General features: G+C 37.3%; 1 protein-coding gene across 3 annotated transcripts in view; it reads left to right on the forward strand.

The window, feature by feature from the left end:
• Nucleotides 1–14,686, forward strand: part of ankrd13d (ankyrin repeat domain 13D) — a 34,144-nt gene extending 19,458 nt beyond the window's left edge. For 2 of the 3 annotated variants that reach the window (XM_087281449.1, XM_087281450.1), the window contains 5 exons: nt 2,903–3,016; nt 4,193–4,365; nt 6,024–6,103; nt 11,472–11,690; nt 14,219–14,686. In XM_087281449.1, the coding sequence (XP_087137575.1) occupies nt 2,903–3,016; nt 4,193–4,365; nt 6,024–6,103; nt 11,472–11,690; nt 14,219–14,282 (650 nt within the window). In that variant the 3' untranslated portion in view covers nt 14,283–14,686. Of the gene's footprint in view, nt 1–2,902; nt 3,017–4,192; nt 4,366–6,023; nt 6,110–11,471; nt 11,691–14,218 lie in introns of all 3 variants that reach the window. The other variant, XM_087281448.1, reaches the window with a different exon arrangement.

Below are 14,686 nucleotides of genomic sequence, written 5' to 3' on the forward strand. Positions count from 1 at the left end.
GAACAATGTAGAGACTAGTATTTTGCTAAAACTGTAGTTGTTCTGTTTGAACCACGTAAGTTATAATGTAAAATGTCCATAATGACGCTCTAAACTGGATGGAGTAACAACTTTTTTAGAGAAAACAACTTCTTTGGAGAAAACCTGTAATTACCCTAACCTGCCTAGTTAACCTAATTAACCTAGTTAAGCCTTTAAATGTCACTTTAAGCTGAATAGAAGTGTCTTGAAAAATACCTAGTCAAATATTATTTACTGTCATCATGATAATCAGAAATTAGTTATTAAAACTAAAATGTTTAGAGATGTATTGAAAAAAAATCTTCTCTCCATTAAACAGAAGTTGAGGGAAAAAATAAACATGGGGTTAATAATTCAGGGGGGCTAACAATTCTGACTTAAACTGTATCTGAAAAAACTTTGAATATTTTGTTCCAGAAAACCTGTAATTTGTGACACAACACAGGCAACACTTCTGGAAATATTTTATTCAATTTACACTTGCAATAGTGATGCCTATAAAGCATTTTAAACTGAATGAGACAATGGGCTGTATTTTGACGATCCATGCGTAAAGTCCAAAGCGCAGGGCGCAAAAGCATTAAGGGCGTGTCAGAATCCACTTTTGCTATTTTAAGGACGGAAAAATCCACTTTGTGCCGTGGCGCATGGTCTAACAGGGTTGAGCTTATTCTTTTAATGAGTTATAGGTGTGTTTTGAGATTAAACCAATCAGAGTCTCAACTCCTATTCCCTTTAAGAGCCAGTTGCGCCGCGGCATAGCGCATTTGCTATTTACATGACGGACTACGTAAGTGGAAAAACAGAATGCTTTACTAGTAAGAAAACATTTAAACAGAGCATCTACAGCGCGAGAATGAGAGATGAGCCTCCTCATTATCTACTTTCACTTTTGCTCTCATGGATATGAAAACGTGACTCACAGACATCCATTAGCCTATAAATAATTAATTTTGATTGTTAAGTGCAAAGATTTGTTACAAAACTATTTCTAAATTCAGTTCTAATTTCCAGCAAACGAATAAATGAACAATAATAACGAAGTGTGTTCAAAACACTGAGTTATATCCAAATACACATGCTGCACCCCATATGGTCTAAAACATGACAGGTGAACAAATCTAAGCTTGTTTTTAATAAAACATATATAAATATGCATTTAATAAATAATACTGCTAATAATAAACATTATACCAAAGCAAATTGTTATGAATAAACAGAAAAAGCCCCTGGGATGAAGAAGGCATGGAGGCAGTGGTTTTTATATTTATGTAGGCAAGAAAATAATAATATTTGTAATACTTTATTCCTTTAAATCTTTTTTGTTTGTAAAGATATTTGCGTATTGCTGTATATCCTGTGTGTATTAAGCAGTGTGTACACAAGGCGCACAAATAACAAGTTCTGCACTGGACTTTAGACCTCCTCTCAGCTGGTCTTTTGAACAGTCTATTCTAGTTCCTCAAAATAGCAACCCGCCCGCAGTGCTCCTCAACACGCTTCCTTTTTTAGACCAGAATGCCTATGGGCGCACATATTCAAAACAATTCTTGCGCCGAGCTGAAACTAGCAAACAACAATTACGTCACACCTTGCACCGCTTGTATGATAGGCCCCAGTGTCTTGCGTTAATGAAACATCTGTGAACCATTCATTCATTTTCTTGTCAGCTTAGTCCCTTTATTAATCCGGGGTCGCCACAGCGGAATGAACCGCCAACTTATCCAGCAAGTTTTTTACGCAGCGGATGCCCTTCCAGCCGCAACCCATCTCTGGGAAACATCCACACACACACACACTCATACACTACAGACAATTTAGCCTACCCAATTCCCAATTTAGCCTACCCAATCCACCCAATTACCGCATTGCTGTGAGGCGACAGCACTACCTACTGCGCCACTGCCTCTCCCTATCTGTGAACCAGTTCAATTTTTAAATGTTTTAAAATAAGCTTATCTTGCTCACCAAGGCTGCATTTATTTAATCAAAAATACAGAACAAATGATCAAATTGTGAAATATTATTCCAGTATAAAACAACTGTACAAAAATAATTGATAATTTACTTAATAATTTATTCCAGTGATTTTAAAGATTTTTCAGCTTCATTACTCAAGTCTTCAGAGTCAGAGTTAAATCCCTTTAATATTAACTATTATTACTATTATTACTAATGGTAAAAGTAATAAAAGCAAAAATGACAGAAGTAATTATTTTATTTGAAACTACATACAATAAGAAAGCAGTTATTTAAAATTTTTATAAATATTTAACTTTTTTTATTTAACAAAAGCCGCCTTGATAAACAGAATAATTTTCTTAAAAAAAAACAAACAAAAAAACAATAGTGTATATTATATTTACTATATAATACATATAAGACAAAATTCAAGTTTTGTTTTGTGATAGGGAGATTTAAACAAAAAAAATGTACAGTTATATTTGTTAAAAAGCGCAAGGTGACGCAGTAGGTCGTGGTGTTACCTCATAGCAAGAAGGTCACTGGTTCGAGCCTCGGTTGGGTCAGTTGGCATTTCTGTGTGGAGTTTGCATGCTCTCCCCGAGTTCACGTGGGTTTCCTTCGGGTGCTCTGATTTCCCCTACAAGTCCAAAGACATGCGAGACAGGTGAATTGGGTAAAATTGTCCGTAGTGTATGTGTGTGAATGAGAGTGTATGGATGTTTCTGCTGTGGTTACCCATGATTAATAAAGGGACTAGGCCAGAAAGAAAATGAATGAATGAATATTTGTGTAAAAAAAATTACATTGAAAAAATGAAAACGTTAAAAAAAAATTTTTATTAAAGAATATCCTGTTTAAATAAGAAAACATTGTATATGTCAGTTTGGTTGACTTGACTGCTTTTTCTTTTTCTTAGAAATCCCTCTCTTCCACGTGTTGAACGCTCGAGTGACATTCAGCAATCTTTGTGGCTGCGATGAACCCGTCAGTTCTGTTACTGTGCAATCTCCACAAGGAGCAACAGAGGCTGGTATGAATATCATCTGAACTTCTTCTTCCTGTAAAACTCGATTTCTACTTTCGCTTACTGCATGCAAACCTTCACAAACAGATGAGGGTTTTATACTCTTTATACTTTTATATACACTCATTGTACTATTATAAACTGAATAGGTTGTGTATATGTGAAAATCTTTCCTTTGTAAACAATTCACCAAACCAAAACTACAAAGCAATCGAAGTATCACAAAGTAGCCAATAACAAAAAATATCCTTTTATTAATTGCGATGTGAGTGTAAAATATATGGAAACTGAATAACAATATCATATTTTTAATAAACATTTTCATTTAATTAGCATTATTTCAGTCAGGATCGCTTTCATCAAATATAAATAGTTATATAAAGCATGCAGTTAATGTTGGCAGGATGGTTCTGTTCTGGGAAAAACTCTGCATGGATGGACACAATGGGGGAGCAGCAGCAAGTAAACGCCCCGTAGGTTAATAGAACCCAAAAGCGTTCATAAGCAGTTTATGCTTGTTATGAATTCAAGTAAATGCCAAAGACATGAGGCGGATTACCATATTCTTGGCTAATACTATGAACAGATATCAGAAATGATCTAGGGGGAGTTGGGGATAATGGAGGCGGTGAAAAATTAGCAAGCAGCCGGAAGCCAAAGAGAGACCGGCTCTTAGATTTAAGTATTCTGCTGTTACAGATGTCAGAATGGGATTGGTACATGTCATAAACAGCTGACTGTCTGCTGACTAAACTAATGCTATGTTTCATATTAAGCATGGACATTCACCTTCATTAAATATGCTTGTTTCTACTATTGTAGGCTCATTTTCTAAATGTAGGCAATTAATTTATGTATCTTAAGGAATAAAATAATATGTTTGTACTTCAAATAATCCATTTTACATGGTGAAAGCTAAGTGAGAGGATTGAATTTTTGCTTACATTTTTTATTCTTCATAAAATAACAACATTACGTTTGATATTTCATGATAATAAGTTTTGAATACTTTAGTTGATCCATAAATATGATTCCTGCTGGAGTTCCTAGGATATAATGAAGACAAAACTCCCATCATTTTACTCTGTCACTGTGTCGTACACATGCTCCCTCTAGTGGCGAAACTGACATTTTATGTCTTTAACTGAGGCGTTTTTTCCGCCCTCGCCTCACGGTTTTCAGGTGAGACTCCTCCACCACTGCAGTGTGAAGTGGATCCATCCGTGTTTGAGCCTCCTCCAGAATACACTACACTTGGACCGGGCCGCAGTGAGCCAATGAGAGACGAGGATGATAATTTACTCCAGTTTGCCATTCAACAGAGCCTGCTGGATGCCGGAACAGAGAGTGACCAGGTATTCACACATATACACTGATGCATATTGAGCACCCAATACTCCATCTACTTTATTGATTTGTCAAGCTCTGTTCCGATTAGCTTGTATTATAAATCTTCAGAAAGTCATTGGATGTTTTAAGAAGCTAAATTGTTTCTCCATGGTGTTGGGTTTCTATAGAAATTGATTTATTTATTTTCGAGCTTACATGAAATCTTCAGTTAAAATTGTAAAAATGTATGTAGAAGAAAGATAGTCTGAATTTTCAGAAAAACTACCCTATAAAAGTAAGCTTTACGTCTTTAAAAAACACTCAGGGGTTTCTAATGTATTCAAATGTCAGAGGTAATCATAAACATGACATTAACACATGCATGATACAAAGCAGAAGCAATAGAGGCTACCTGTGGACTAGGGTTCTTGAGCTGCTACTGACTATTTAAATATAGTGGGTTTGCTGTCTTGTGTCACAAATCTACTTCTTGTGGTGACAATTCTCTAAGATCAATCGGTGATCAACAGTGTGTAGTAACAGTTTGGCTCGCTTGGAACCCAGGGGCGAGGCCAGAAATTTTTAAGTGGGAGAACCTTGGTGAAATAGGGTGGACCTCAGCCCCTACTCTTTAAACTAAGTGTATAATAACAACTTTCTTATATCTGTCAATTCTGATAATATAGTAATTGATTTAATGAGGTATGAGCTGATATGTTTGAGTAAATATATATTAGCTAGCTGGAGCAATTGTTTATTTAAAATAGATTGTATAATCTCAAAATGTGAGGTAAAACATAATACGAAATTACATTGCATGAAGCACACTTGCTGAAAACAGTTGATAGAACAAAATGGCTAATTGATTCTCTGCCCATAGATGGCGCTTACAGATCAGTAATAATTCCATCATGAACACCGAGCTGTTCTGCAGGAGTTGATTTACATGCATACGGTTCATACGGCCATGGAAAACCTGGAAAAGTCTTGCAATTGTGACATTTTCCAGGCCTGGAGAAGTTTTGGAAAAACAGAAAAACCCACAAAGATTTGGAAAAGTCATGGAAAACATATCTGTATTCTTGAATATAGGTTGAATATAGCTTATTTTTGTCCTTGGCTAATCACATACTCTCACATTATTAGTGCGGTGTAAGCATTATCTAAATCAGTTTTACATGGGTATAAATATAAATTGAAACTAAATAGATTGCTGCATGTTTTACGATATGCTGTAATAAATTTGAAGATGCATTGTTTTTCTTTTACCACGCATATAATACATTGCATGAAACATTAGGTCATGAAAATCATGGAAAAGTCATGGAATTTTAGAAGTAAAAATATGTATGAACCCTGTACATGGCAAATGCAGCAACGTAATCTACACAATAATGTGAAATCAGCTGAAGCACAAGTATAGTGAATTAACCCTGTTTATATACATAAGGTTTAGAGATTTAATAACTGTAAGATCATCAACACCTTGTAAATATTTTCAGATACAATTTTCAGATAAACAACTTAAACGCGATCATAAAAGCCTATTATCTTCTTTTATTACGTGTAGTTGTGAATCTCTAGTCAATACTAAACAATTATCACACATTAACTTTTGGTCATTCTCTCAACTGTTTTGTACCCACTGCCTCATTCCTCTTTCTTGTTCCCTGCTTTTCTGTAGGTGACTATATGGGAGGCTCTCACTAACACTCGCCCAGTTTCTCAGCCTCCGCTTTACGAGGAAGACTCTCAGCTGGAGAGGTGTGTGTGAGTATTTATGTATAATCCTGGTATTCACTACATTACGAGGACCAATTGTCTACAAAAGTATCAATACCAGTCATTTTTTGCTATTGTAGGGACATTTTATGAGGAAAACGACTCTTAAATCATACAAAATCAAGTATTTTGAAAATGTGAAACTGTTTTCTGTGAGGTTTGGGGCAAGGGGGCTGAATGTGCAGTCTGTACAGACTGAAATGATTACATGAATAGAAAGTCCCTCAACATATGTGGTGACTTTAGAAGGTCGAGTCCTGGCTTGGCCGGTTGGCATTTCTGTGTGGAGTTTGCATGTTCTCACCGTGTTTGCGTGGGTTTCCTCCAGGTGCATGCACTGTAGGTAAATTGGATGAACAAATTTGACCGAAGAATATAAGTGTATGTGTGAGAAGAAGTGTATGGGTGTTTCTTAATACTGGATTGCGGCTGAAAAGGCATCCGCTGTGTAAAACAGATAACTATATTAACTCTTCTCCCAATTCATTGGCATCAATGTCATTGCTTAACACTTGCTTAACTGAAATTAAAGCTTGGATGCAACATAATTATCTTAAAGAGAATAGTTCAAAAACAGAGATTTTATTGGTTGGCACTCCTTCTAACGTCGAGAGGTGTAGTGAATTTGAGTTAACGGTTGATGGGTCTGTCTTATCACCATCTCCGCAGTTGCGTAATCTTGGTGTTCTCCTGGACTCCTAGCTTAGTCTGAAGCCTCATTTTAAACATGTAACTAAAACAGCCTTTTATCATCTTCGTAATATAGCCCGCTTACGTCCTTTCCTCTCGAGGCCTGATGCTGAAAGGCTCGTCCATGCTTTTATCATGTCTCGCTTGGATTTTTGCTATTCTCTGCTTGGAGGGTTCCCAGCAAATTCTCTTAAGATTTTGCAATACATCCAAAATTCTGCTGCACGTGCGTTGACACATACATCGTCTCGGTCGCACATCACTCCCATACTCCAACAGCTTCACTGGCTGCCCGTCAAGTCTCGTATTGATTTTAAGACATTGATTTTAACATATTAAGCGGTTTATGGTTCTGCTCCAGGTTATATTTGTGACCTGATATCCATTTCTTCTGCCTCTCGCTGTCTACACTTTGCCTCGGGTCCTACACTGTTTTTGGTCTTTGGTCTTTTTCAATCAATAAATACGAACATTTGATTTACATGAATGCTAAATAAAGTAATCAGTTTGATGTTTGCATTCATATCAGCAGCTTTAAATCAGACTAGATTTTCTGCAACCTGACTTCGCTTGTATAGAGTAAGTCGCTTTTAAAAGATCTGCAAATACTAGCCAGTCCTCCTTCTGTTTTGACTTTGACTTGATATTTATGTATTTGGGGGGACGACAGGCTTTGTGCTGCGGCCTGAATTTATGAAGCTGTAAAACATTCCTCATCCCCCAAACAAAACAAGACGTCTGTAGATGAATGTCTGAAGCAACAATGTCTTGCTGCACTTCTCTGACATTTAAATCCTAATGAATCTAATACAGTTTCCCAGTGCTGGGTTGTGGCTGGAAGGGCATTGTAAAGCTGCGTAAAACTTATGCTGGATAAGTTGGCGGTTCATTCCACTGTGGCGACCCCTGATTAATAAAGGGACTAAGCCGAAAAGAAATTAAACTAATACAATTACACCGACACCACAGAATCAGTTATTGAAGCTAATTATACAAATTCAAAGTAGAGCAATTTTCTGATAGTTCCTTTGTAAAATAAACACCAAGCAACTAGTAAAAGCTTTTACAGACATGTATGAAATAATAAAGGCAGCTGGTTATAATGCGTATGGTCGGGTTTGACCCTTTTGAAATTATAAAAACATCCAACAAAACATTTTACACAGCTGAAAATATTGGAGCTCTTCCAAAATATGCACAGCTGTGACTGCATGAGAAACATTCTATGGAGCAGCGAGTTTTTCCTAACAGTGAAATGCTTTGGTTGATTCAGAATATCTGCAATAACTGGTTTCACATGTTTTTTTCTCCAGATGTTTTTTTGGCATAATGTATAGAAATACTAAATTCTCCTTGTTTTCACTTTGCTGTGTTGATGTAGTAACAGCAGTCTGTGTGGTATTTGTCCTGCCCCTCCTCCGCTGTGATTGGATGTGTAGTTCAAAAGTGACATTGACGAGTGCTTTTTCACGCCTTCTTCACTATATTACAATTGAATAATAATCTAATAACATTAAAGCATATCATTAGTACATGACTCCTTAGTACATCATCTAAGACTCCTTAAGATATATTTCACCACCATTTTTTGGCACTCAAGTAATAGATTAAAACACATTTAATGTCCACTGTCCAACCTGTGGTAGTGTTTGCACTTACATATTCATTCATTCAATCATTCATTTTGCTTCGTCTTTGTCTCTCTATTCATCAGCGGTCGCCACAGCAGAATGAATCACCAACTTATCCAGCATATGTTTTACACAGCGGATGCCCTTCCAGCTGCAACCCAGTACTGGAAAACATCCATACACACTCATTCACAGAGATACACTACGGCCAATTTATTCACTTATATTTGTATAGCGATTTTACAATGTAGATGGTGTCAAAGCAGCAATTTAGTTTATTATACACTTGGAGGAAACCCACACAAGCACAGGGAGAACATGCAAACTCCACACAGAAATGCCAACTGACCCAGCCGGGGCTTGAACCAGCAACCTTCTTGCTGTGTGACGACAGTGCTAACCACTAAGCAACCGAGTCACCCTACATAATAAGTGAAGTTTATTCATAAACAAATTTCGAGAGGATCACGTGCTTATGATTGTTCACAGCTGTTCCAACTTTAGCTAATGACTGATTATCCTATCAGTTGATCCTTAACTCACTATAAATAACCAGACTTGTCTTATCTCAATATCTTCGTCTTGAAGAAACCCCCCCACCCAACCCTACTTTCCCTCCTTTCAAACGGGCGTCACGGTGGCCAGCGATTAGCGCTGTTGCCTCACAGCAAGAATGCCCCTGGTTTAACTCCTTTCCAAACCAGATGGCATTTCTTTGCGGAGTTTGCTCGTTCTCTCCGTGGTCGCGTTGGTTTTCCCCGGGTCCTCCGGTTTCCGCCCACAGTTCAAAAACAAGCACTCTAAACAATTGATCAAAATACATTAGATAAACTCTGAGTACAACTTTCAGCATACATATCCGACACTTAGCTACAACAAGCAAGAAGGGGAGTCATCGAGATCTACCTGAGCTCAAACTCCCCTCTCGCCTTGCAATGGGAGGGAGCCCAGGGCTCGAGGATCTTTTTTTTTTCCAATTCCTTTTTATTATATTTTAAGTAACATGTACATACACATTTCCATGTGTCAATTCCAACACAAACCAACAAATGAACAAACAAACCAAAAACAAAACAAAAGGCTTCTTAGTATTTTACATCAAAATACAACATCACCTCTATTACTAATCTTCTAGTAAAACATTTCCAAATCCACCACCTTTTAAAAACAGTGTAAAAGGTCCCCAAACTCTATCAAAAATTATATATCTATTTCTTATCATACAAGTTATTTTTTCCATTTTCATATTTGTCACCATCTCTTTCAGCCAACAGCCTATAGTTGGTGCACATATACTTTTCCAATTTAAAGAAATAAGCCGTTTCGCTTGTAGAATACATATATTCAAAAACATTTGCTCCATCTTTTTTAACTTGATGGGCTCGAGGATCTTATAAGCTCAGGGCTCTCTCCCGGGACAGCACGCCAAACTAGCTTTACTATCAATTATCAGCTAAGTGTAAACTCTTGAAATATTATAGGGTAAACATAAAGAAGACAAAGTTTCCATATTTGGTCACAGATTTTTTATTGTATTACTGAGCATTAAATATTGAGGTATTTATCAATTTGAGGCAACTTATTAGAGACTGAGCATTACTTTAATCTAAAATCATGGTAGAAACTGGTAGAAACCACATTTAATAATACTAAAAAAAGTTCAAACGATTACATCCATGTAATATTTTAAGAAAAAAAATGTATGAAAGTGTTTGAAATATTAAAAAAAAACAAAGAATTCTTGGACTGTGATGCAGCACAAATATAACACATCCTGGGTTTTGAGCAGCACATCAAGTACAATGCGATCCGGTAGGTGGAATAACATCTATGTTGATCCTGGAACATCATTTTTGTTGGAAAATGTAATCCATACCTATTCCCTACCCCTAAACCCAACCATAACCGTAAATTATTCCCAAAATCAGAGGGGAATAATAGTAGGATAACAATCATGCTGAAATACATAAACCTAACTGTAAGTAAACCTAAGCTTTGAGCATTTTGGTTTAGAACAACACTTCAGTGCCGGCCATGACACTCTGAAGGGCCCTTCAGAGGGTGATATATCCCATTTGGAGCCCACCGAATGAGGTCTCCAGCGAGTAAAATTGAATGCTTCTGGATTTGTGGGTGTTTTCAAATTGGTGGGAGTTTCTAAATCATGGAATGAAAATGATCCAACCCAACCCTCAATATGATGTGAGCCAATCAGATAACTTAGTCAACAACGCTCCTCTATTTTAGTCTCTACTATCGCTCCGGTTACTCCCACTAATTAATTTCTCCCATATATTAGTCTTTCTGACACTCTTATGATCATCAATGACAACTGTGTGTTATGTCTATGTTATACATGGGCAGAACTTTACAATTTTAGTTTCCATACCATCAAGAGTTTATATGTGCTTTGAATCAGATTTGGAAAGGTTTAAATGGATAGTTCACCTAAAAATGAAAAAATGCTTTATTAACAATTTATTCCCCCTCATATGGTTCCAAAGTTTTATAAGTATCTTTTTTTTCCTGTTGAACACAAAAGAAAATATTTTAAGGTAACTCAGAAATAAGCAGCTGCTTACTTCCATAGTAGGAAAAACAAATACTATGAAAGTCAATAGTTTTGAAACTATTGAAACTAATCGTTTCGAAAAAAAAATTTGTATTAAACAACAAAAAAGAAACTCAATTACACTGTAAAAAATGCAGGGTTCCACACTATTCATTCATTGATTAAGTTAACTTAACAAACTGAAGTGGATTGAACATAAAACAATACAAAGTAGTTTGATTAAGCAGCAAAAATCTTGTTTTTGAGTGTAGGTTTGGAACAAGTTAAGGGTGAGTACATGATTACTGTTAGAATCTGAATAAAATTGTAAGCAGATTTGACCAATTCATTCAGATTGACATGATTTCATGTGATTATAAATTTGGCTTGAGCTGCTAGTTATTTGGGTACATGTAAAAGTGGAGGATGTGTGTATTAGCTGTTGGGCTGTTTGTAAATGTGTTTGTGTCTCTGACAGGGCGATTCAGGAGTCTCTGTCGTTGGCTGGAGGGGAGAGTGGAGAGTCAGACTCGGGCCCACCATTATCCCCATCTGATCCCGCTCTCAGTTCACCTCCATGTTACAGCTCTCTGACGGAGCCTCGGGCGCCCGGAGCGTTTGCTGTGGCCAGCAGTTTTGACGAACAGCTACGCCTCGCTATGGAGCTTTCATACAGAGAACAAGAGGAGATAGACAGGTACAAATTATGATGAAAGAGCAGAAGGATGTGAGCTCTGATTCCAAACTTGTAGCTGATGTCTAAATAGGCTTTCAATGAATCCCTGGGTAAAAAATTATTTTGTCTTAAAATTGGTGATTCGCCAATCTTCTGTTTTTTTTTTCATGGGCAATTTAAATTGGTTCTGAACAAGGTTATTTTAGTAAATAAAACCTAAGACTAAAACTATTGGTCAAAAAAATTTTATTAACTAAAATGAAGTAAAAAAAATCATTAAAAAAACCCTGAAACAACTAACAAGAGTCAACAAAATAAAATGATAGATTGATTCGAAAAATATTTGATCAGAAAAAAATATTAGAAAAACAACAATCGATTTCAAAATTAATAATCACTCAATCTGTGGAGGATAATCTGACCTGCTGCTGTTTATAGAAACACCCGTATATGTGCTTTTGAGGGGTCTTAGAATTTTTTTAAAAAATGCTCGGAGATGAGCGTAGAGCGCTGCGAGCAGAGGGAGTAGTGGGCGTGGCCAGCAGAGCAGGGAAAAAAGAGGGGAGCGAACAACTGTTGTCAGTTGGCTCACAAAATGAGAGACAAACCATGAGGAGACCCATAATTTTAAAGTTTACAAAGTTAAAATGCAAAGAAATAAACAGTAAGCAATTGAATGTCCTGCTACATGAGTTATTCTTAATTTCATATACACATAACCACAATTTGTTATATCATCATAAAGATACTCGTGATTATATAAATACTATAAATGAAGAGGACTTCTCTCTTTCTCAATCTCCGGGTCTAAACGCAGACACAGTGGATAACCATTTGCCCTGCTGGTAATTTGGAGGATTTTAAAAATATGGAGAACAGTAGCATGGATATAGACAATGTGTCTGAATGGTAACGAACTCAACTGATAAAACAAAAACTCTGCCATTTTCCAATTTCCAGCTCTCCTGACAAAAATTCTTGCTGCAAACCAACAGCTTTGCTGTATTGGCCCTGAGAGCATCGCAGAGAAAAACTTGCAACAAACCCAGTGAATCATGGAAACAAACACAACCTGTGCAGTGCGTGGACACGGTCTCACACAGTGGGTCTTACATCTTGGCAGGTCTGCCTTGCCTTTGGAAAGCACATGCTCTCATGAATAATTAAGGGGCTACGCATACTATGCCATCCGTACCGTGCCCAGGTCCATTTCCCGGATCGTTTGAGAAGTGTGAGTGCGCTGAATCGGCCTCAAGCACGGTTCACTTGGCCGGCCCTGGCCCGGTTGGAAGAGGTGTGCCTGAGCGCGGTTCACTTGGGCTTTGTACGCTTGTGTGTGAGTGCAAAACGCACCAAAGCCCGAAACTGAAAGCGAGACGTGACTTTCGAAGGGCTGTTTCATATGGATTTATGAACGCAAACTGCCGTAATTTATTAAAGACGAGAACTCCTCACAGCACGACAGCTGCGCGGCTTCAGCAGACCTCCTCATTCCTGCAGCACGAGGGCTTTATGATTGTTTATGAGCGGCAAAAGTGGCGGATCTGTTCGGCGAAATATCTGACTGCGTGTCACAGCATCCCTAAGGACTGTTTGGCGAAATATTTGACTGCATGTCACTGCATAACAAACGACTGACACGATATAACTAGAGAAATCTCCACTTTGCTGCTGAGTCAGAGAGCGCTTCTCACTGAACAACGCAGCAGCGATGATGTAAGCGTGCCGAGGCTCGTTTGTGGTGTGAGTGCGGGCCGTCGGGGGAGACGGGAGGGGGTCAAGCGTGCTTTGGCCCGGTTCGAGGCAACTGTACCTAGTGTGAGTACGGCCTAAGAAGCAGGGTCTTCTCATAGGATAAGAAAACTCTGACATGAACAATAATAAGAAACTGACGCGTCATCACACCACTAGCAGATTCGCAATACGTCACTGATTTTGGTCCTGCCTCCAAAATTATTTTAATCCCAGAAGATGAAATTAGCTGACAAAAGCTCAAAGTTATCCAGTTGTCCCCACAATTAACTGGACATTACTAGAATTAACACTGGACATGTTCACAGTTTACTCAAACTAGAACCCCCCCACGGTTCCTCAGCGGGGTGTTTTCACACCTCTAGTTTGAAAAAAGTCAGGAAAGTGGGTGTGTCTAGCTTTGTTTAGGTGGGAGTATCGAGTGGCGAAAGAGGGAAGGGTTTGCATTTTTTTCTCTATTTAAATCATGCAGTGGTGTGTGCTTTGTGGAATATTTCTCAAATTAAAGCAAAGAACAAAATTCCAATAGATTTTTTTTGGGACATAAAGTTTCTCAAAGACCTGTGTGAAATCACATTTTATTCAGCTTATGATGTTTCGTTTTTTACACATTTTTACACCACTGCATGGTTTAAATAGAGAAAAAATATTTTACAAATTAAAAAAAAAAAGATTAGAACAGTTGATAGGTTTCCTCTCTTTTAGCTTCTGTTTTGAATTTGTTTGAAAAATAATGTGAAATATAATATAAAAAAACTCATTTGTAACATACGATTCTCTCTCTTTTTTCCCTACAGGAAGAGAAGGGAAGAAGAGGAAGAGCTGGAGAGAATTTTACAGCTGTCTCTAACAGAGAAGTAACTCCAGTACTGCTACATGTGGGATTTAAAGGAATTATTTATTGGTTGTGTTATTATTTTATTTTCTGCAATGTTAAATTATTCTTTTTCGCTCTTCATTTCTTTTACAAAAATAATAAAGATGGGATAGAAAGAGAAACCAAGAGAGAGTGTGCACCAAGAACGAATTCAAAGAGCACGGCATGAAAACGTGAATGAGATGCTCTCGGTTCCGCTGTCTTCTGAGTGATGAAGGTCAGCTTCATTGTACAATGATACAGATGAAAATGTGAAAATTATTTATGGATACTGATGACTATGGTAATGCATAAAGTACTGAAAATACTATTGCATAAAATGAGTTTACTTATGATGGATGATAACTACATCTAAGTATTAAATGTTGCTCAAACACTTTCACAACAA

The sequence above is a fragment of the Danio rerio genome, chromosome 14 (genome assembly GCF_052040795.2).
Source record: "Danio rerio strain M-AB ecotype USA chromosome 14, GRCz13ab, whole genome shotgun sequence".
In the NCBI taxonomy this organism is placed as follows: domain Eukaryota; kingdom Metazoa; phylum Chordata; class Actinopteri; order Cypriniformes; family Danionidae; genus Danio; species Danio rerio.